The sequence below is a fragment of the Notolepis coatsorum genome (genome assembly GCF_963971535.1).
Source record: "Notolepis coatsorum genome assembly, chromosome: 1".
In the NCBI taxonomy this organism is placed as follows: domain Eukaryota; kingdom Metazoa; phylum Chordata; class Actinopteri; order Aulopiformes; family Paralepididae; genus Notolepis; species Notolepis coatsorum.
This window is the reverse complement of record NC_140165.1, coordinates 301830314-301855042: the sequence shown is the minus strand read 5'-3', so window position 1 is coordinate 301855042 and position 24729 is coordinate 301830314. Positions and strand designations below refer to the sequence as shown.

The 24729-nt window shown below is 43.6% G+C and overlaps 1 protein-coding gene across 1 annotated transcript in view; it reads right to left on the bottom strand.

The window, feature by feature from the left end:
* The window catches only part of pitpnm3 (PITPNM family member 3), a gene marked incomplete at both ends in the record, with an annotated part of 199018 nt that overhangs the window by 49630 nt on the left and 124659 nt on the right, over window positions 1-24729 (bottom strand). Inside the window, 1 exon segment of the mRNA XM_084310842.1 lies at window positions 23546-23650. Coding sequence (XP_084166968.1) covers window positions 23546-23650 — 105 coding nt within the window.

The following is a 24729-nucleotide window of genomic DNA, read 5'->3' as shown; positions in this document are numbered from 1 at the left end:
ATATATACCTGTACAATACAGTACTCATATACTTAAACACTGATTGATATGTTTACACATCATACATGTAGTTTTTAAAGTGTATAATGGCTCTCTCTTTTGACAGGGCAGGCAAGGGTTAAAATGTGCCACCCTGCTCTTAGCTTCTTGGAGTGGAATCTTTCAATGCCGCATATAGAGGAAGCACATTCCTACCCACTCTAACAGAGAACGGACTCTGAGCAGCCCCCTGCATTATCAAATTATCATTGTCTCCTTTACTAGCAATGCCTATATATAGTTTATATACATACAGGTTACATAAGTAGGAGGAAGAATACAAAAAGACTTTCGTTATAAATCACTGACTTTCAGTGCACATTTGGTGCTTAGATCAGAGGCCTACTCATCATGTTATAATATGCTTAGATTTAAAACAGATATATACAATAAACATATGCTTAATCTTTTACATCATACAAGTGACAGAGAGAACAGGATGTCAAAATAAAAGGGTCACTTCGTGGCTCCTCAACAACCACCATTAGCCTTTTCATGTCACGCACCACAAGTGGTGCGCGCACCACAGTTTGGGAACCACTGACTTAGATAATAAGAGAGAGAGAGAGAGAGAGAGATAGAGAGAGAGAGAGAGAGAGAGAGAGAGAGAGAGAGAGAGAGAGAGAGAGAGAGAGAGAGAGAGAGAGAGAGAGAGAAAGAGCGAGAGAGAGCAAGTCCGCACACTGAAGACGTTATGGAGAGAGAGATACTGTAGCTAGGTACGTTGGCCCTTCTAATGCAATGGGTTCAAATAGATGCTACAATCATTCCCTTTTGGCATATGCATATAAACCTACTGATCTCTACAGACATCTCGGCAGACATCTCTACGGCAGATATCTCCAGAAGTCAATAAATCTCACTGAAACTATCAGGATGGATAGATAGATAGTACTCTGGGTAAGGGGGGGAATATATATATATATATATATATATATATATATATATATATATATATATATATATATATATGTATATATATATTTTTTTTTTTTTTTTTTTTTTTTACTCTAATTTAACCATCAGTGAAGTTAGTGGAAATTCCCATCCTTCGTCTGAAAGGTCCACCTAACCTCCTGCCTGCTTGCCTGTGAATGAACCCCTTCCAGACCCATCGCTGCAGGGTATCTGTGTGACTAGCGCCACGGAGAAAACAGCAAAAGGTGAGCTCCTCCTGTTCCTTAATGCCACGTCCGCTCCTCAGCACTGCGTGTTCATTAGCAGAAGGGCAGGAGGACAACCGCTCCCTGAAGCGTGGTCCATACTGTACCGTAGCCCGGGCCATCACAATCAATTATAACAACGCTAGATCCATCTGCGTGATTGCCACACTCATCCGCCAAAGCCGCGCGGAGTGAATTTTCCAGATTCGTGTCAATGTCAATTAACCAGATATCGAACAAGCGCGGATCAGCGCAACGGATGACTCACTGTTAATGAGGCTTAGAGTCCCAGGCTTCTCAGCAGCGACGCTGTTCGCAGGCTCATTTAAAGGAATTCTTTTCCCTCTGGCTGGGTCAGCGGGCCGCTGTAACCCTGGGTACCCTGGCTGCGTCTATATTTATCACAGCCGAAGAGTGCGTTGCGTTTCTCTGATTGGCCATGACGCCCATGTGACCGCGGCAGCGCGAGAGAGCGGCAGTGCGGAAATAGGCTGCATCCTCCACGTCAAGAAAGACAGACAGGCATTCTCTGTGACAAACCCTAACCTTAACCAACTCCGAAATAATGCCTAACCTTAACCCTAACCTTAACCAACTCCGAAAGAATGCCTAACCTTAACCCTAACCTTAACTTAACCCTAACCTTAACCAACTCCGAAAGAATGCCTAACCTTAACCCTAACCTTAACTTAACCCTAACCTTAACCAACTCCGAAAGAATGCCTAACCTTAACCCTCCCTAACCTTAACTTAACCCTAACCTTAACCAACTCCGAAATAATGCCTAACCTTAACTTAACCCTAACCTTAACCAACTCCGAAAGAATGCCTAAACTTAACCAGCGGAAGAATGCACGTTTATAGCGAGAGATGATAAACGTAAAAAAGAAGAAAAAAAAAATTGAAGTGATTCAAACTTGTGACCAACCGCACCGCAGGCTCCACAGCACGGCGGCGTACCAGTTGAGCTAAGCGTCGATGGAAAAACATCTGGGATTACGGCTACATAATGCCGCAAGCTCTGCCGCTCCGCTCTGCGGCTGCCGCGCTGCTCTGCTCTGCCGCTCCGCTCTGTGGCTGCCGCGGGGCGTGTCGCAGCCAATCAGGGAAAATGCGGAAGCACTCGGCAGCACTCTTCAGCTCCAAATAAAGAATAGGCACCCTGGCTCGCTGGCACAAAGGAGGCCTGCTAACGTGCCATCTGTTCACTGGGGTTGGAATCATGCTCTGCGCCGTGTGACTAGAGCTACTATAGAAAATGTCCCCGGAGACGCAGCGTGGAAGCCACTCCGAACGGCCACGCACGCACGCACACGCATGCACACACACGCACACACACACGCGCGCACACGCACACACACACACACACCATCGCCCCCTGCAGTGAGTGGCTGCCAGTCATTCTCTCCCAGACACCAGTGTCTCGCTAGCTGCCATGCATCCGCTGATCCACATAAACAACAACAACAACACTTAGTCAACGTTTCTAACAGGTCAGAGGAGCTGTTATCCATCGGTAGACACGGCTCTCTGAAGACTCTCCTCCCTCCTCTTCCTCCTCTTCCTCCTCCTCCTCTTCCTCCTCCCTGGAACTCTCAGTGCTGACAGTGCTGTTTGTCATTATCTCTTCTCAATGTGTGGTTCATGACATATTTCTTTCCTCACATCTTGATGGGAAAACATGTACACACAGAGACAGAGACACGCACGCACGCACGCACGCACGCACGCACGCACACACACACACACACACACACACACACACACACACACACACACACACACACACACGCACACACACACACACACACACACACACACAGGGGCGGACCTTCCTACAGGCGATATAGGCGGTCGCCTAGAGCGCCACCCAGAGGGGGGCGCCAAAAAAAGAAAAGAAAAAAAATACATTTAATTTTTAATTTTTTTTTTTCTGTGCAGTTTTGGCGCCCCCCTCTATATCTGCAACCATTATTTTTACATAAAAAGAATTCTAACATAAGGGAAAATGAGCCAAAAATCTAAAACGGTTGGTCGGTCTGAGCCTCAGCTTTAGGTGTTCACAGTCAGAACATGCTAGAGCGCTGTGCATTGATGGGTATCGGTCAAGTGTTTATAGAATTGAGCGTTGAGGAAAGAAAGACTAACGTTAGAGAACTATGAAGAGGCAAAAGCCATAAAAAAAAAGCCACAAAAAAAATTACAAAAAAAAAAATCTTTTTTTGGGGGGGGGGGGGGGGGCGGGGGGGGCGGCGCAGTGGTGAATCTCGCCTAGGGCGCCAAGTGTGCTAGGTCCACCCCTGCACACACACACACACACACACACAGAAAGACAGACAGACAGACAGACAGAGATGCAGACACACACACACCACAGATGGAGAAACACAAACAAAAACACACACTCCCTCATATAATATCCTGGGCGGCCACAGCTCACTCCTTCATATACTCAGGTTGATACCCTGCTGGCCACAGCTTCATATACTTTAATCACTGACTCATTATCCCTCCTCTATCGCTCTTTATTCTCCAGAACGAAGCTGCCTTTTGTCTCTGCAGCTCTCAAGCTCTGGCCATTTTGGGCTTTAAGAGAAAACAGCTGTGGAAATGAAGAGGGAAAACGTAGTTAAGTGGGGATCAGTGTGTGTGGGAGACGGAGCCTGCAAGCGTGTGTCAAAAATGACTTGAGTGGAGGAGGACAAAAACGGAGAATATAAATGAGTCCTAGACTGCAGTTTGTGTTTGCTCTCTCCATGTGCCTCTCTTAGGCCATGGTTAGACTAGTGTTTTTGTGGCTCGTTTTTATACGTTTTTGAATACGTTTGATGTCCCTATTACATAGAAATGCGTTTTTTGGCGTTTTTTGGCGGATACGGCTGAAACGCTAAATTGTGTTTGCGTTTTGGAGAACCCCTAAAAAACGCGCCGACAACAGCCGTGTAGTCAGCACGGAGCCGTTGTTGCGAAGTAGATACCATCTGCGTGCCCTTCCGGTGACAGCAGAGCCCAAACCAAATAGCTGCATCTACTATGTGTTGTCAAGTTATTGTTATAAGGACCCCAGTCCAAGCTACAACAGTCTGCATTCCCTTAACAATTGTTTGTATTGAGCCGTATTGTATTGTACCCATATGCAATATGTTAAATAAAGTTTACATCCATTCATTCTGCTAGCATTACCAATTGGCACTGCCACTGGATAACATGAGCTAGTGTTAGCTATCAAACCCTGTTAGCTCAAAGCTCCTCTTTCAACTTAACAAGCATTAAACAAAATGGCCCAGTCATCTATTCACCTTTGTTTAATACACACAGCGTTGTCTCTAATGTTATCTAACTACTGATAGCTCCCGATATCATCAGTTTGGTGCTGGCTAAGTAGCGTGAGCTAACGTTAGCTTCTAGCCACAATGCTATACTGTTATAATGGCAAATTCCATTGACGTTAGCATGCAGCTAACAATGCTACCGATCTTTTTTTAGACTAAACTATCCGCTCTTGGTGGTCACTTGTGTTGATGTTAGTTTTGTTTCATCAACAAATGACAGGCAGAACACACAGTGAATGTATCCGTTTTGTTTATTGCACTTTTATTAGGCTTTGCTGAAAAAGAATTGCTGCATTGAGTAAATAGGCAAGATGGCTGCATTGAGTAAATAGGCAAGATGGCAAGGCGCCTGCCTTGTTGACATTTTCTTTGCTGGAGCTTCCAGGAAGTGTATTGGCACATTCAAGTTATGATTGGTTGAAATTGCCTTCATGTTCGCCACCTACTGGCACCTACTGCTTTGGCAGTGTACTACATCACTGTGCCCAGGTGACAAAAACGAAAGTGTGACTCGAGGCTGCCGCGTCGCGGCGAAACTCGTATGACAATGAAACGAAAATGAAACGAAAGGTGTAACCGCCGCCTTAAAGGAACGCGCCAACATTTTGGGAATTTAGCTTATGATGAATTGAAAATGGGGGACCCTGATGTAAACAAGACGAAAGTCTTTCTCTGGTCTGCATCCCCTTAACAATTGTATGTATTGAGCTGTACTGTACTGTACCCATTCTGCAATCTGTTAATAAAATGTTCAATCAATCAATCAATCAAACCGTCTTCTCCGGAGAGAGACAAGACTCTCTGTGCGTTCAGTAGAAAGCTATCTGGCTGCACGTTAGCCTAGCTTAGCACAATGAATGGAAGAGGACAGGGCCGGTTAGCCTAGGCATTGTCCAACTAACACCTCTCCCCCGAAGGCAAACCGGCCATGTCCGCTTCCATTCATTGTGCTACTGCATGTAGCGGCATGATGCTGGGAGCTGCAGCGAACCCGGAACACAGTTGTCACCTTCACTTCTCTCCAGGTCACTTTGTACCCCAAAGTACAAACACCTTGAAATATCCAAAGATCTCCATGTCATGGTGGTTGGGTGTTATATAGACTGCCTTCTGCAACTATAGCGATGGTTTGCCCACATTTTATTGTTAACAAAGTTGCAGTACAATGAGATTGTCATATTGGGTGATTTCAATTGGGACTGGTTGAAGCCAGCATCGGATGCTTTTAAAGTAGAATGCGATGCTCTAAATTTGACGCAATTTATTAATTCTCCCACAAGACCAAATCCTAAATGTCCTTCTTGGCCAGGTCACTCTTGTAAAAGAGATTTTAATCTCAATGAGTTTTTATCTGGTTAAATAAAGGTTAAATAAATAAAAGGTCACTTTTTATCACAGTTTACCACCACTTATAAAATGTTGCCCTGAGCTCAGTCGTTGGCGGCGGCCATCAAGACAGCATCCAAGACAGAGGCGCATGTTTTTGTTTTCCAATTCAGAAAGGGATCGGCTACGTAACCCGGGCTATTCCAAGTCCAAATAATATGAGAGTGAATCAGTCACTGAATGAGGTGGAGGCGGCGATGGAAAAGGCTCAGGATCGATCTAATGATGAAACTGTTTGCAAAGAGAAAGCCGGCAGAAAGAAAGCCCTACAGGCGCTGGACGGGTGAGTGATGTGAGGTCACAGGACTGTAGCGCGCCCGCTGGGAGGCTGTCAACGGAACAGGAAACATGTGAAATAGAATGAGAGTTGTGCCCCACGCATGCTCTCACACCGCCGCGTGGGTCTACTGTGTCGGGAAGGAAAAGTGTTTACTGTCGCGAGGGCCGCATATGGCGCCATTACTGTAACGTGGGAACAGAAGGAGAGGCAATGACATGAAGTGAGGGGATGAGATGAAAACGGAGTGTTGAGAGAGAGAGAGAGAGAGAGAGAGAGAGAGAGAGAGAGAGAGAGAGAGAGAGAGAGAGAGAGAGAGAGAGAGAGAGAGAGAGAGAGAGGGGAGGGAAAGACTAGCCATGAAGGGAAAGACTAGAGAAGAGAGAATGGGCCTCATGCAAGGACCGTGCGTACTTAACAGTTTAAGCAATTTTGTGGGATTCACTCATTTTATCTTGTGGATTTGTTCGACAAATGTAAGAGTGCTGCAGACCCCCAGTCAGTTTTCTGGAAACATTAGTGTTAGTGAACTTAAAAAAGATATCATCACAAATAGATATAATGCATATCATCAGTACTGCATTTAGATGATGTAGGTGTTACAAATGGAAAAGGCATAATATTGGCTGGTGATTGAAAACATGACAGTGGCTTAAATTACTAATGGGAAAGCCGGGGGGGGGGGGGGGGGGGAAATCATGTGTTGATGTATTTGACAGGCTACTTTATTAGGTAGTATATACCTTTGGGAATAAGGTACAAATGCTTGATTTTAGAATATATTGCCATCAGAGATGCGGGTGGATCTGTACATGGGCTCTGATCATTGTCCAAAGTCTACAGCACCACTTCTATCATAGCCTATCGCCAATTCTTGAATCAATTTAATAGATTGAGAGACTTCATCCTGTCTTCATCCCATTGCTGTTATGATCGACTGGCACCAGCATACGTCTCTTGGACTGCAGTGTCACGTCGAACCGTTATATATTTCAATTAAAATATAGTGACAGCAAATTATTTGGCCACTGGTTTAGTTTTGTCGGGTCCTTTGGTGTCACTGCCGACGCTCTGGGAAATAATTGTCCTAATTTTGGCTGTCAGATCAGACAGCGGCTCAGACAGCAGCATGTGTAGCCCGGCATCTGTAAAGTTCTTAAAGGAATGAATGAATGAATGAAAACTTTATTTAACAGATTGCAGAATGGGTACAATACAGTACGGCTCAATACATACAATTGTTAAGGGGATGCAGACCTGAGAAAGACGTTTGTCTTGTTTCCATCAGGGTCCCCCATTTTCAATTCATATAGACATATATGACATACATGACATACAGATAGTCAGTACTGCTACATCTTTTTTGTATTTTATTTTTTTATTCTTTTTTAAACAAACATATAAACAAACATGACAACACACGATAAGATATACAAGCATTAATTGTCAGGGCACATCCAATGGGATCACCTTTTGGTTAGTTGTTTTATATAAGATATACCTAGTAGTACTGCTACATCTATACATTTATGACATACCAGATTTGCAAATACAGTACTGTTTGTGATACAGAAGGAGTCAAGAAAAGGGAGTATATACATTTGACGTAGAAACTGTACATTGGAGGAGGTTGGGTGGGGGGGGTTGGGTACATTGGGATATTGACAACCATACTGGGTAATTTACATTGGAGGTGGTTGGGGGGGGGGGGGGGGGCCGGGGGGCACACTGTATAAACAAGTAACACTGTACATTGAGGGGGGGGGGAGGAGACACTGTACAAACAAACACAATTGTACATTGAACTATTGACAAAACCATACTAGGTAAATGACTGTACATTGGAGGGGGTTGGGTTAGGATATTTACAGGGGCCAGTGTTGAATTGCAGTCTCCCGTAGGTGTCCTTTGAGAGAGGTTTTGAAAGTGGGTAGTGATCCACATTCCTTTACAGCTTTGGGTAGGGCGTTCCACATTGATGTGGCATAATTGCGAAACGTGTTTAGTCCCTTATTTGAGCCGAATCTGGGTTTAACATGATTTGTGGAGCTCCCTCTGGTGTTGTGATCGTGGTATTCACTGACCTTTGGGAAGTATTTTGACATGTACATGGGTACCTTGGTCGTGTAGTGTATCTTGTAGACCAGGCCCATTGCAAGTTGTTGTACTCTGTCGTCTACTCTAAGCCATCCTAGGTTGTCAAAGTGGGCAGGGGTGAGGTGGGTTCTAGGAGTAAGGTCAAGCAGTAGTCTGACCAGTTTGTTTTGAGATGTTTGTAATTTTGTTTTTAGCGCCTTTGAGGTGCTTTGGTACCATGAGGTGCAAGCATAGTCGTAGTACCCCTGAATGAGTGCTCCTGCCAGAGTCTTCAGGGTGTTCTTGTTTACCAGAGAGGAGATCCGGTACAAGAATCGAGTTCGTTGGTTGACTTTTTTTATTACATTGGATGCCATTTTGTCACAGGAGAGATTAGCCTCTAGGATGGAACCCAGGTAGGTAATTTCATCTTTCCTTGTGACAATATTGTCACCCACTGTAACTGAGAAGCCGTCGGTCTTGCTGAGTTTGTTATTTGAACCGAAGAGAATGGACTCTGTTTTGCCCATGTGTAATGATAGTTTGTTATCAGCGAGCCATATGCAGATTCTGCCTAGTTCCGAGCTGAGGGTTTTTTCAACCTGTAACTTGTTCTTGTCAGAGACCAGCAGGGCTGAGTCGTCCGCAAACAGGAACAAGTTGCAGTCACAAGCTGACGACATGTCATTTGCATAAATTAGGAACAGTAGCGGTCCTAGTATGCTTCCTTGTGGAACACCACAGCTCACTGTGAGGGGGGGGGGATAGGGTACCGTTTACCTCCACCATCTGTTCCCTCCCCTCAAGGTAGGATTGCATCCAGCTCACTGATAGAACACGCCAACATTTGGGGAAATTAGCTTACCGTCTTCTCCAGAGAGAGACAAGAAGATAGATACCAGTTTCCTCTCTGTGCGTTCAGTAGAAACCTATCTGGCTGCACGTTAACCTAGCTTAGCACAATGAATGAAAGCAGACATGGCCGGTTAGCCTTCGGGAGAGTTGGACAATGCCTAGGCTAACCAGACAGCTGGTGTTCATATACAGTATGTGCCTAAGAACAATTTGGCTGGGGGGTTAAGAAGCTTCATGAATCCTACGTTGATTTCATGATTTCTCAAGAGATATTTAAGAGAAAACTAAGAGACATTTTCATACATGAGGCCCATTGAAGCCAAGAGAGAGGTGATAAAAACACAGATGTTAGATAATCACAGTTTACCGCCACAGATCTCCCTATTGCCTGATATCTCTACACAGGCTTTTACAGTAAGCACGGTCAAGCTGAGTCAATGTCTGAGTCACAACAATATCCCAGTAATATTGGGGAGATTTACTAGACACAACCCAGATAAGCTCTTATATCCCGGTTACGTGAAATCTGGATAAGATACCAGGATGCGGATCCAATGTAATCACCGTCCTGTTTACTAAATTAGAGACAGAGAAAAGAGAACCATTGTTTTACCTTAGTGTGGGGACAGGGCTTCCCTTCAGGGTTCTAAGGCTATATAGGGCGGTGTAGTCTGACGTCACTTTAGTTTCCCGCACGGTCCATCCGTATAGGGATTTATCATTGGGAAAATGTATTATCGGCTATTGTAATAATTCTGCCTCATGAACATTGGCAATCTTTCCATTTTTGCACAAAATGAGTTCCCTTCTATCACTAACATTATTGTTTAAGCATTTTGGTTAGTTGTTTAAGTTATCTATAAGGTCTTTAATTTGTCGTTAAAAAATAACTACACTTACCAGTAGAACGCCTGTCGTTCAGTGCTGTCGCCTAATACAGTCAGTGAGCAGCGCCAGAGTGAAGTGTAGTTCCTCAGTGAACGAAAACATAACGTTGTTATTTTGCTACCTTTACGATTAATTGCGATTGTTTTCATGTTGAGCTATAGATTGTGGATGAATACACACAGAAAGGTACACCATGCCAATGTTCATGCTTTATTTGTTTTAAACTAGACGATTTAGAAATGTGTCCATTGGAAATACATTGCGATTTCAACAGGGGTGGACCGCACGGGAAACAGCAATGACGTAACCACTAGGCTATACCTCCCTATTCCCTGACAAAGACCAGCCTGATTGAAATGTGTTGGATTTCCCTGACTGTTTCTTTTGACTTCTCTTGACTTACTTAACGCCAACATAAACATCGTCACACACGAGTGCTTTGGAACCCTGAAAGGAAGCCCTGTCCGCCCCCACACCAAGGTAAAACAGCGCTTCTCTTTTTCTCCATCTATAATTTAAGGTGCTGCCTTGATGGTTTCTGCCGACCTGGGCTAAAACGAGCATCAGCTAAAACGACTGTGTCAGTACAGTACAGTACAGGGCAAGCAGTTTGCTTAACGGTGACTAAGTGATGATGTGACAAACAACTGAGCTATAGGGGCCATTTTTAAGCAGCGTAAACAGTGATGAAAATGCAATGCGGTACAAAGTGACCTAGAGAGAAGTGGACAGCCAATGTACAGTACCCTCCAAAGAGTGCCTTGCCGTAATTTCATGATAACTGTAGTTCAACGTTACCTTATTTTACACATAGAGTTATCTTTTGTTGTTGTCTCACTGCCCTGTTTACTAGTGGGTTGTGCTGTGTACGAGGATGTTGGTGATGATCAGTAGGGTTGGGCACTAGCTTAGTGAGATAGATCGCCCCTCTCAGTCACTCGCCTAAGATAGGAATGTGATTCGTCGCGCCTGATCGCCTCTCTCACTCATCTAGGAATCTTAAATCGCCTGCCACTCCATCTCAGTCTCCTCCCTCAGGTAATCATTCGCCATATCATTGGCCTCCGTCGACCTATAAGTAGGCTTAGTTTTTATATGAATCACCCCCCATACTAGCTACCCTAGCTACCCACCACCCTGACCTACACTAACACCCCTTCCTGACAGGCAGCGACGCGAGCGAGCGTGATTGCGAAAATTATTAAAATGTATTTGTTTCAATCAGACTATCCTGACCTGTCGCGCGACACTGTCCTGATATGAGGCGGCGCGTGTCCGAGTGTATCTGTGTGTGTGTGTGTGTTACCTGGAAGCACACGTGGGGGGGGGGGGGCAAAGCAGCCTGCGATTCATGACCAATAAAAAGTGTTTGGGGGCGGGACTCGGCCGCGTAATCGCTCAACTAGAGACACAGCAAGCGAATATTTGAGGGGGGGAACGACATCGCCGCTCAGTTCGCTGTCGCTCGCGGCAGGTCAGGATAGTCTGATTGAAACAAATACATTTTAATCATTTTCGCAATCACGCTCGCTCACGTCGCTGCCTGTCAGGAAGGGGTGTAACACTAACAGTAGCATGAGCTAAGCTAGCTAGCTAGCTACTCACCACCCTGACCTACACTAACAGTAACATGAGCTAAGCTAGCAAGCTAGCTACCCACCACCCTGACCTACACTAACAGTAACATGAGCTAAGCTAGCAAGCTAGCTACCCACCACCCTGACCTACACTAACACTAACAGTAACATGAGCTAAGCTAGCAAGCTAGCTACCCACCACCCTGACCTACACTAACAGTAATGTTATATGTTATGTGTTGCAGTTAATAGTAACTTACAGTAAATAAAAAAAATAATGGATTTATTATTGAATCATTAATACAGAAACCAAATTAAACTGTATGCAATAATTTACAGGTTCAACTGTATTAAGCAAATTGTGAATATAAATATGACTTGTGTAAAGGTTAAAAAAAAGAATCAGAATCAGAATTGTTAATCCAAGCATTATCCAAACGATGCCCAACCCTATAGTAATCATGGTATGAAAAGACAAGAGCTTGGCTGGGATATGAGCTTAGTGTAGCATGGTAGCGCTGGCTGATGCACTAGTAAGCCTTATATGCCTGGAGAGGCTTCCCCACTGGGCTGACTGGTAGATGTTAGGCTTTCCATGCGGGAGACCTGGGTTTGAAACATGCAGCGCTGCTGCGTCTCAGATGTGTTTCCCCTGCAGGGGGGTGTGAAAGGGAGTGAGTAGCTCTGCCTTAGGGCTCGTTCACCTCTAATCAGGGAATGCTTCACCTTGCCGCAGGGTGGTGAGCTGGCGTGGGTCAGTTAACGGGCTCCTTGAGACAGGGGAATCGCTGGTCTATAGGTCATAGAAGGTGGGTGTGTCCAGGTGGGAGAGACAATTGGATTGGATTGGGGGGGGGGTTAGGAAATGGGGAGGGGGGTGAGTTAGGAGATGGTCGGAGGGGAACATTTGGAGGGCTGGTGGGGGGTTGAAGGTGGGAGACAATAGGTGAATGGTAATGATATGGGGGGAAGGTTGAACATGACTCGGGGGTTGTTTGAGGGGGGGTCTGGGGACTATTCCCCCACAGTAGGTATAAATTGAGTATAGGCAACCGAGTTCACGTCGTACAGTACGGGTAGCAGAGACTAAGGTGTAGGAAATAGAGTCAGAGTTCAGAGTTTACAGTATATGGTGTGTGTGTGTGTGTATGTGGGGGGGGCAATCAGTCCCTGATTGGGATGAGAAAAGTGGCAAGTTTTCACTTTCAAAACAAGTCAAAATCCTCTCGTTTGGAGTGTTTGTGTTTCTGTGTACATGATTGGCCACTGCAGTGTGGGGGATGAGTTTTGTTAGTTGATTTGAGTTATATTTTCTCGCTGCACACTGCTACGTTATCTTTTGGCGGACCCATGCTGTCGGAGCACTACCTCCATTCAACAGCATGTGGAAACTGCCATGTCCCCCGTGTCTGAATGTTCCCTTCAGCCTGTATGCATAGTCATTGGGTCTCAGGGGAGGAAATTAGGCCATTTTACTCGCCAAATGCGAGTATTCTTTATGTTTGGCGAGTGATTCATGAAGAGCACTCGCCACACTGGCGAGTAGTAAACAAAACAAAACAAAAAAATCATTCTGCAATCTGCTGATTCGCTCACTGGCACAAGCCGAACTCTGACTCCCCCCTTATGATTTCTCCCATTTGCACCTCATAATAATCCATAACCAATGAACAACATCGTTGCACTCTAAGCTCCTCCAATGAACACTCGTTTTCTAGAAGATGTCGCCCATCTAGGGGAAGTGGACAGACCACTGCGTGCGGCCCTACAGACTCCTGTCACCGGCTTGACAACGTAGACACACTTAGACAAAAACACATCCATGGATGAAAATAAATGCATGTAGAGTCGTCGCTTTCGGATATCAGTGCGTCTGACATGGGGGCGAACAACAGCACGCGACACTTCTCCTTCGAGTCGGATGAGAATGACAAGTGGGCGTGAGGCTAACGATTCCACTCACTCAAGTCAACCAGCATTAGCCGGCTAGCTACCTAGCATGTAACAAGCTACATGAGACATGAGATTCGATTCCAATGTATTGTCATCATACAGCACAAGTACAGTACAACCAGAATACGTTTGGCATCCAACCAGAGTGCAAATGTAACAAGTCAAGTTAAAGTTTTGTTTTATTTAGCTATTACATTACAGTGAAATGCTTGGTTCTTTCACTGCCCAGCCCAGTCGAGCCCAACCCAGTCCAACCTAGACCAGCCCAACTTTCCCTGCCCAGTTCAGCCCAACCCAGTCCAGCATAGTTCCCTCTTTCATGTTAATATGTGATATCCTAATATTTTTAAGAGTAGAGACGGTGTGATTAATATATGTTTTATGCTAATATTGTGAAGAGTAGACACTTATTAATGTTTTATGGTAATAAATATTTTAAAGAGTAGAGACACGGTGTGATTATTACTATGATTGAAGATCAATTTAGACGAAGACATACAAAGAAGTAATTATCACAATTAGCGATTTATTTATGGCTGGTAAAAAATCTGTTTGGCTGGTAAAAAAAATCGTATACTCGCCAGTTGGCTGGTAAGCCAAAAAGTTTGTTTCCTCCCCTGTTGGGTCTCATTCTCCAACGGACTTAAGACAAAAAAATTGCTATTAGGGCCATTTAAGACATCTTAGGGCTGATTTTGGTATTCCCCAACCGTCACTACTAACACAACACTAAATATAAGTTTTAAATAAATATAACACATCGTCATATTTATTTAAATTATGATTAATTAATTCCAAGGAAGCCTGTAGAGTTGACATGAATGAATCCCTATGATTCCTCCCAAAGAAAGCCCTTAAGAACACGGAGCACTGTCAAGTTAAGACTGCTCCTAAATCCTGCTCTTAGTCAGGGCCGAATCCAAGCTTAGGGACTCCCAATTGGGGAATCCCAAAATCGGCCCTAAGATGTCTTAAATGGCCCTAAGAGCAAATATTTTGTCTTAAGTCCGTTGGAGAATGAGACCCATTGACCATATCCACACGGTGGCCATTTTGCATTTTGTATGTCGTGCTCAGGTTGGTTTCCTTCCCACCTTGTTCCCGGGGGCATGACATGACATAAGAGCAAAATGGCCGGCATGTAAATATGGCCAATTGTGATAACAGCCAGTGAGATTTGTGACGTAGATCTCAACCGATGCTGGTAGCTTACCCCGCAGAGCTGTCGTTCTAACCTACCAATACTCAAATCTGCTCCACTGAGTTTGAGCAAGTTGACCATTCTCCTCGGGCTCGTCCTCGCTGGCTAATCAGAATCATAAGTTATCGACTCTAAGGGAGCTTGCCTATGTTCCCACAGCCCTATGTTCCCACATTTCCTTTTTTCATACATTTGTATCTGATTTTATCCCCCTTTCTCTTAATTTGGTAGCCAATTACACCCAACCTATTATCCAATTGTCGTCTGGTAGTAGAGGGTTCGTCCGGGAACATAAGGCTGTGGAACCATAGGGCTGTGGGAACATAGGGCCTAATTGTAAGAAGAATCTTAGAAATGTGGGAACATAGGGCTGTGGGAACATAGGGCTGACCCCGACTCGAATTAACCAGGGAAGCTGGATATATAGTAGGCGGTGTTGTTCTCTAGCATAAGCCTGACGCTCTATCTATTGCACGCTTGGAGAGAGAGAGAGAGAGAGAGAGAGAGAGAGAGAGAGAGAGAGAGAGAGAGAGAGAGAGAGGGAGGGAGGAAGAGAGAAATGGAAATGGAGAGACAAACGCTAAATCTAGACAAAGCACATAAACCTACTTGTGCACACGTACTGTATAACAAAAACACATGCACACACACACACACACACACACACACACAGCGCCAAACAATTATATTAAGGCTCATTCAATCTCCTGGGGGGGTCATATGCTTAGGGTCGCATTCCAATCTCCCACTGTCTCCAAGGACCGCATGTGTGAAAGACGACAACTCGCGCTCAGATAATGGGAGAGCTTTGAGACGACACTGCATTACGGGATGTCATTACAGTGCGCCTCACCGTTTCAGCCGCGCGCGCGGGAGGAGTGAAATGGATGATGACACCTGCTGAACGAGAGGCCTGCATCAGCACCCCGGCCAGATCGGTTATATGTAATCCGAGCCGCAATTATATGATCAGCGAGGCAGTGTGAACCGACACCAAGAGGGCACATCATTATTACATTTACTCCACCAGCGGCACACATCCTCTCTCGTCTCTGCGGGGGTGGGCTGGTGGGTGGGTTTAAATATAATTATAATTATTATTTTTTTGCACCATTTCAGGAAAACAGTAAAAAACATTGACCATGACAGAAAGTGTATAAAGGTGCTGAGTAGCGGCAAGAGACCCAGATGGGCCTATACGGGGGCTCAACTCATTAAATCATTGGATTAAAAAAAAACACAAAAACAAAAGTCAAGTGAAATAAGTTCATAAAACTATTTTCATAATATTAAGATAATAATAATAATAACAATAATAATCAAAGTAATAATAATAATAATAATAATAATAATATTTGGGGTTAGGAGGTCTAACCTATATATAGGTCGGTGGGTCTAACCAAGCGTCAGAATCACAGCAATTAAAATCATCCACTTCAATTCGTCAAACCTCAAATATGACCTTTTAGTGACTCGACTACAACACTGGCATCCAATTTCAAAAGCCCCTTGAGGTGTTGCTACCGCGACGTGATCGTGATCGTGATCGTGACGTACCTTATGAATACTGCACCTGTGTATACTTTATACTTACTTACTCATAGTATATAGTATATATATATATATATATATATATATATATATATATATATATATATATATATATATATATATATATATATATATATATATATATATATATATATATATATATATATATATATATATATATATATAATATAATATAATATAATAACCATATTTATTGTAATGTATAATATAACTGATAGGGCTATATTGTTTACACTGCCTATTTTAACTTTTCTGCTGTACTATAATTTTATTGCCTGTATTATGTCTTCTACTATTACCATGCCCACCATGTGGAACACAGTTCCATTACCGTGGGAGCAGCGAAGCGGAGATACATATCTAGAGAGACGACAATAACTAAGTGTCAGAATCACTGTTGGGGAAATTACTCTAAAACTGTAGTTTAATGGTAAATGGTAAATGGTTTGCCAAACTACAAGACTACTTCACAATGAAAAGTAGTGAGAATACCTCGACCAAATCCAAAATACATAGCGTAAAATGATCACAATCGGAGTCTGGATGTAGTTACACAGAGCTGAAACAACTGAAATGGCACAGAATACGGTGTGAGTGCGCTTGATTTAGGGACTAGGGCAGGCAGAAACAATGTGATTTCTTGAGCATGCTATGAAGAGGAAGCGTGGATCTTAGCTGGGATGATTTATGTTGGATCAATTGCTTCCTTATCGTTCCATCAGCCCTGCTAAACCCCGTTTCTGTTCCCTGTATTGTGTTATCTAATATTGAAGCACAGTTTCAGTGTCAGGAAGGCCAGTAGCGTGGTTGGGGTGGAGCTGTACTCCCTACTCAGGGTGGCGGAGAGGAGGAGCCTTGCTAAGCTCCAGGCCATCAGGGAAAACCCCTCCCACCCACCACTATACACAGACTTGGCTGACAGGAGGAGCATGTTCAGTGCTAGGCTAACACTCCCTAAATGTAGCACTGAACGGCACAGGAAGTCCTTCATTCCGACAGCCATCAGACTTTACAATGCATCACTGAGTACAGGGTGACAGTTACCATCTTCCTGGACTCTTACTTTTAAAAGAACTGTCAATATTACACTTACTGTAGACTTCTGTATATTTGTACTGTATATTTTTTACTGTATATTTTATTCTATTCTTATTCTTTTTTCTTTTTTCTTTTTTTTTGGCGTTTTATTGCTTTTTATTTTGGATACAAGTCCGGCAGAGAGGAAGGATGGGAGAGAGATATGGGGGAAGACATTTGGCAAAGGTCGCCGGGTCCGGGAGTCGAACCCGGGATGGCCGCGTTGTACTACAGTGCGTTACGTGGTGCGCCACCCTAGCGCCCCTCTATTCTTATTCTTAGGCAATTTGTTTTGTTATTCTTATTCGGAACTTTGTTCTGTCTAAATGTCTAAATGTGAGCGATTTGTAGTGTAAAATTTCTCTCGGGATGATTAAAGTATTTCTATTCTATTCTATTCAGTTTCCTACTGTACTGTGCGCTAACCTTTTAAGGGATACATTTTTATTGAATGTTATACTGTACATGTTCTATCTTGGATTTCTAGAACTCTGTAGCTTTCAATAGAGGCCTTGCATGGAATGTTAGTGTATTTCTCTTTCTTCCAGTATGGCTGCCTGTAACCATTGGTAACCACTTTCAAAAGAAAATGCCTAATTTATGTCCAGTGTCCAGTGGTAGAGTAGGTAAAACACTGGTAAAGCATGACCAATTACTGTTTTACTGTGACTTGCTTAAAAGATCCAGTAATTATTAATAATAGAATTATGTTTTTGTTGATACAGTATATTCCTCATATATTAACACATAGCAACCGTTGTCTCTTCCATTGCCGTGTACAAACCGATGGTTGCTATCTTACAGGCTGGAAGAAACTTCACAAATATTCTGTGCAAGGCCTCTCAAATAGCCATGAGCCATTGTTACATCATTTTGTTCAGTTCTCAAAACCCTATCTCACATGAGAGATTGCACACCCGAAAGAAGGAATAAGATCCTATTAAATGTTTTACGGCAAACACTCTTTTGTAAAAAAAAAAAAAACTGTTCTGTGGGAAATGCGGTTTTCTATTAAAAGCACCGATCTGCATAAATCACCAAACTCACAGCAGTGGCCACTTTGCATTGATTTACGATCCTCTGCGGTACGACCCGGGCTTCTCGGCTCACTGTCGCATGAAAGACACATTATAGCCGTGTGGTTACATCTCAGTGAATCCACTCGTTCAGTAACTACATTGGGATAAACTCCTCAAAAGGATTTATCAAAACAATTGACTGTCTAACAAAGGAGAGTTTTTATGACATTTTTGAATCACTTGATATGCAGTCTATATTTAGGATTTGCTTTGTAAAACGTTTTGAATAACTTTGTGCCGGTATGTTTCACGAGTCACATTTAATATTCAGATGTGTGATGACGGCAGCTGACAAATACCGTCAGTGTCGATAAAGAAGAGCAGTTGTGCAGTTGGGAGGTGGGAGGGGGGCGTTTGACGTTTTTTTGATGTTTGATGTCTGTTTCATGTTTGATGTAACCAGTGCTTAACAATCTGTACCGAAAACAATTACCACCAACCATTGTTGTGTGGCATTAAAGTATCTTGTATCTTGTGGGCGAGTTTTAGACAAACTCGTTGGATTATATGAGATGCTTCTTCTCCGTCTCTGTCAATCTGCGGGGCTAAGGGGGAAATAATCAAGAGTGACAGTTTGTCATTTTAAGCCCCCTGGAACTTCAAATAAGAGCCCTGGAATTGAGTAAACACAGCACCACACACAAACACAGAGGAAAGGGGGAATAATCTTCTAAATAAACACTGCCTCGAACCAAGATATATAAAAAAAAAAAAAAACACTCCTCATCGCTTCAGTGACTCATTGGCTCGTTTCCCTCCCAGGAACGGAACAGAACTGAACAGCGGATAGGAACAAAGAGCCAAGGAATCAATAAAGGAAGTCGAGCCTTGACACGTCTCCAGTCCTTCTCTAACTTCTTTCTGCTTGAAGATAGAAACATGCGGGTGAGGTGACTGAGGTCATCTACTCTATCTGTAGTTCTGTTTATTGTGTGTGTCTAGCTTTCTGGGTAGCTGTAGGCTGTTTTTGTAGACGGTCTCCCCTCATGCCTCTACATCCACCACTACAATGGTTACAGCAACAACATAGGGCAGAACCGCTTCCTCCAGGGACATGGTGGCTTGGTGGTGTGAGAGAGCTACTGTCCAGGTTCCGTCCCCCAGTCATACTCCGGAACTCAGCCTCCATCCGTGGTTTGGATACCGCTGTGACTATTGTGGACTTCAATGTCAAAAGCACGAGCCGCAAACTCCAGGCTGCTCATTGCCCCAAGCTCGGCAAACACATGACACGCAGTCATATTCGGAGAAGCAAATACCGTCGCTGCAGGGTGCAAACACAAACAGCATCACCCGGCGCGAGCGAGTCGAGGCTTCCTCATCATGGATCACGGGCACGTTTGAGCAGGATGCATGTGTTACGGGCTGTCCCCGACTAAGGATTTGGATGGTCGACTAGGATTGGCCAAAATTTGCCGTTAGTCGACTATTGGTCGACTTAAATTTCTTTTAAAAAAAAAGTATAATACCGTAATTCCTCTAATAGTAACCCCGGCTTGTATTTGTTTCAACTGTAGCGGATACCAGGCTTGTATTAGGAGGAGGCATGTATAAGAGAGAGGCCTATATTTCTATTTTCAAACGGATCATAATGAATAAATCAACATTTTGTGTCAGTTTGAACCCAGTAAAATGTACTGGGTTCATTTATTGAAACCAAGTACTGTATGAAATACGGTAGTAAACAGTGCAATTACAGGTGGTCAAAAAAAGTAAAATAAAGTAAAATAGTGCAATCACAATACTGGTATAATAATAATAATAATAATAATAATAACTTTGTTTTATACAATTCTGAGGTAGGCTTACTCTCTTGGTAAACATTAACACCATACCATTATATGGTATTTACTGCACAGCCAGGCCAGCATATAACAACAATAACAAAATATACCCGGCTTGTATTAGGAGGTCGGCTTATAATTGCTTAGCTCAACAGCGCACCCGGTCATTAATAGAGACCCGGTTTTTAATTGAATACCGGTTACTATTAGAGGAATTACGGTATTATTTTTATTTTTATTTTTTTGTATCATTCCATTTGGGCTGTGGGGGTGCTTAATGTCTGAAGGAGTCAACTGAAGGCTTCTTGTCCTCTGGTCCACTGATGGATACATCTTGATATTTGTCTAGTCTAGTGTGTTCATTAGATTTACATTTACATTTTGATGATGATGATGATTTACATTAGATGGGTGACATCCTCTTTCAGTGCTTCTGTGCCTGTTTTCGTAGGCAGTTAGCCTCTGGTATGCGTGCCATTAGCGTTAGCCACGCTTCTAGGCCTCTTTTCTTTTGGAAAGAATGATATAAAAAGATATAATAAATAAATAATAATAATTTTTTTAAACTTTTTATTATTATATTCGACTAAGAGGTTGGCCAGTCGACTACGGCTCCTTTCGACCGATTAGTCGACTAATCGATTAATAGGGGTCAGCCCTTCATAGGAGGAGGGAAATATGAACTTTAGAACCATCAAACCTCAGGTGACTCACTAAGGATAAAGGTCCGGCTAGCTAGATTGATCTGTCACGAAACGAAACTGAGATAAAACAGACAGAATGTATTACCGTCCATTGGTTTGTTTTTCAATTAAGAAGCTACAGTAACTAGGGTTGGGTACCAAACTTGGTACTTTTAAGGGTACCAACCGAATTACATTGGTACTACCGAGTACCGAATCACGCTAGATCGAACTGTACCACATTTCGGTACCTGGCTTTACATATTTAGTATAAGAGTGTAATATTACTAGACAAGAGGGAGCCTTTTCCACAAATATATATATATATTACTGTCCTGTCTCTTTGGTCTTTAGAAAGGCAGAGGATAGCCAGATAATGTTGATATTTAAATATTTAAAATACATGATCATGCGATTTTAATTTTGTGTGGTGTGTTACTGAAACTCAAATAAAACAAATTGTTATTACAGAGAGAGTTAAGTACCGGAAAAAGGTACCGTTGGGTAACGACACAGAATTCCAGGAACTGGTACTGATACCGGTTGAAATGTGAACGGTACCCAACCCTAACAGTAACATAACCGTGCATTTGCAGAAATAACAGCTTTGCTAACGGACGGCGACTTATCCATCAGTTCCAAAAGTGCATCCTCTCTGAACTTCTGGTGGAGACAAACATCATCAGCCCTGTCCAACAAACAGCTACTCCTCATTGAAAAAGTATTAAAAACAGACCTATATTATTATAGACAGACTAAATGGATCAATGAAGCCTGGCCCTAAGGTAACATTTCCAGCCATTTCCCCCAACCAAACTCCTGGAAGAGCTCATTGATATTTCATCTGATCCGTCTATGCCCCGATCGATCGGCCACCGATCGTTATCGGCCGATAATCAGTATAAATATGCGATCGGTGATCGGTGATAATGCTTTATTTTCGCCGATCGTCAAAACCGATCTCACTCGCTGTCTCAGTTCTGTCTCAGACACCGGGTGGTGCGGCGTCTGCTCATCCCTCCAGCCCCTCCCGCACGCATGTAAACACGGGTCTAGTCTAGTCTAGTCTAGTGGGACGGGAGGACGGCGTCTCCCTGAGCTAACGTTACAAAATGACCCAGTCAACTATTCACTTTTAGTTTAATACATGATTTTGTATACATGGCATTGTCTAACCGAACGGTATCTAGCCGGCTAGCTACCGATAGCTCCTGATATCAACAAATGCTCCAGCAATAGTCTAGTAGAGACGTGTATGATACCTGTTAGCTCTCGTTAGCGCAAGTTAGTTCACTGTTCAAAACGAAATGTCCCATTGAACTAAAATATACTAAATATTAACGTTATATATCCGGCTAGCAGTAGCTACAGATAGCTCCTGATATCAATGTCTTATAACACTGATTCGATGTGTATTCGAGCTGAGGGCATGCTGAATGTGATATGACCAAAGCACAGTAACGTTATATCAATAGGGTCCAGCTGTAGCGCAGGAGAATCCTTGCCGTAGCTCGAGGCTACTCGAGTATAGGGTCCAGCTGCAGCTCCGGAGAATCCTGGCCGTAGCTGGAGGCTACTCGAGTACACACAGACAGTGGAACTTGTTGCGTGGTGGCGATGTCTCGCAGATAATACAAGTACAAGTCTAATTATATAATATATATATTTTATAAAACAAAAACAAAAACAAATTTATATAAAATAATTAAAAAAGAATTTGTAATCAAAAACGATCGGTATCGGATCGGTATCGGCCGATATGGCTCACGACGATCGGTGATCGGTATCGGTGGCAAAAAACGTGATCGGGGCATCCCTACTGGAGACATTATTCTGCCCATTACTGTATCAGGACATTGTTTTGTCTTGCACCGCACTCAGACCAGAATCATTCTGAGTACAAAGTATGTCCTGATACAGTAATGTTGTTGATTCTAGTCAACAACACTTACCTGTGTGTGTTAGGCTGTTTTGAAAATGAAATACAGAGCCAGACTGACTCTTGAGGATGACAGGCGTGTTGCTTTGTCAAATATCCTCCCCAAGCATTGATCCTATTATGAGCAGGTGACAGCAGCAGTGCACACACTGACGGAGTAGCTTCGACAAATGTGTACAAAATCTGTACAAATTCTGCATTTCATTTCAGATCTGTGAATGCCTATACATTTTTTATGTCATGTTAAAAAAAAAGAGTAGGCAATACACTGGCACTAACAGCAAGACATTTTATTTAAATAAATACTTTTCTTTAAACCACCGTTGTGATCATATACAGGGACATTTTGTGGAGCGGTGCTCTGAAATATCTTCTTCGACACAAGGCGAACCTTGGGAGCCAGAAGGGGGCGAGGACCACTGTATAGTAGTAGGTATAGATGTGCCCATTTAGAATGCTGTCAAGTTGAAACCGTCAACACCTTAATGACTACCACAGTGTTAGGTTGTAGAGTTCGTTGTGCACGTGCATGTGCATGTACGTGTGTGTGTGTGTGTGTGTGTGTGTGTGTGTGCGTGTGTGTGTGTGTGTGTGTGTGTGTGTGTGTGTGTGTGTGTGTGTGTGTGTGTGTGCGTGTGTGTGTGTGTGTGTGTGTGCACAATACCTTGTGATTGGTCCATGTGTCCCAGAGTTTCAATTTGCTCCACCAGGTCATTTGAGTTCCACTGGCTCATACCCAGCAGGATGGCACTCTTCCCCTCCAACACATCTGCTGGAAGACACACACACACAGACGCACACACACACACACACACACACACACACACACACACACACACACACACACACACACACACACACACACACACACACACGCACACACGCACACACACACACACACACACACACACACACGCACACACACAGATGGGGGAGGGGGGAGAGAGAGGGAGAGAGAGAGAGATAGATATAAGACAGGGTTGTTTCAAGAAGGAAATAACAAAAACCATAGCGTCTGGGTTCTCTGGACTTTCCACCGTCTGATTAGCTCACAGGACCGTTACAAACGAGCCGCTCTGACCGCAAGCCGCCGGGACGATCCACCCAGATGTCCTTTTGTTTTTCGGCCCAGACCTGCGCTCATGGAGACTGACAAACCATGGCTGACACGCTCTCCGTTCACACACTCTGACAGCTCCGAGAGGCTCTGTGCGTCCTGTCTAGTTGAATCACACAGCGGTGAGTCTATTGGCCGGGGCTGGTGTGTCGCTATCTGCCTCGCCTGCCTTCTGCCTGATTCTCCCTTCGGGACAAACATGCTATGTGGCATGTGGAGATTATTACACAAGGGAATAGCATACACACACACACACACACACACACACACACACACACACACACACACACACACACACACACACACACACACACACACACACACACACACACACACACACACACACACGCGCACACACACACACACACACACACACACACACACACACACACACACATACATACATACACATACACATTCACATGCATGCACATGCACATGCACACACACACACACACACACACACACACACACACACACACACAATACACATGCATGCACACATACGCACACACAAACACATAATATGACTAGGATCATGTCTTGGAGCTCTCCTCTAAAATCAGCTGTGCTGAATTACTATAAGCCTTATTGAGAATGAGCAGGTCACATATAAACACAGGAGAGAGAGCAGGTTTACACCAGACCCTGAGAATGGACTGTTAGGTGCATGGGGTTCAGAGTCAATTACATAGTAGAGAGATGATCAGAACACATCTGCTCCAAGTTGC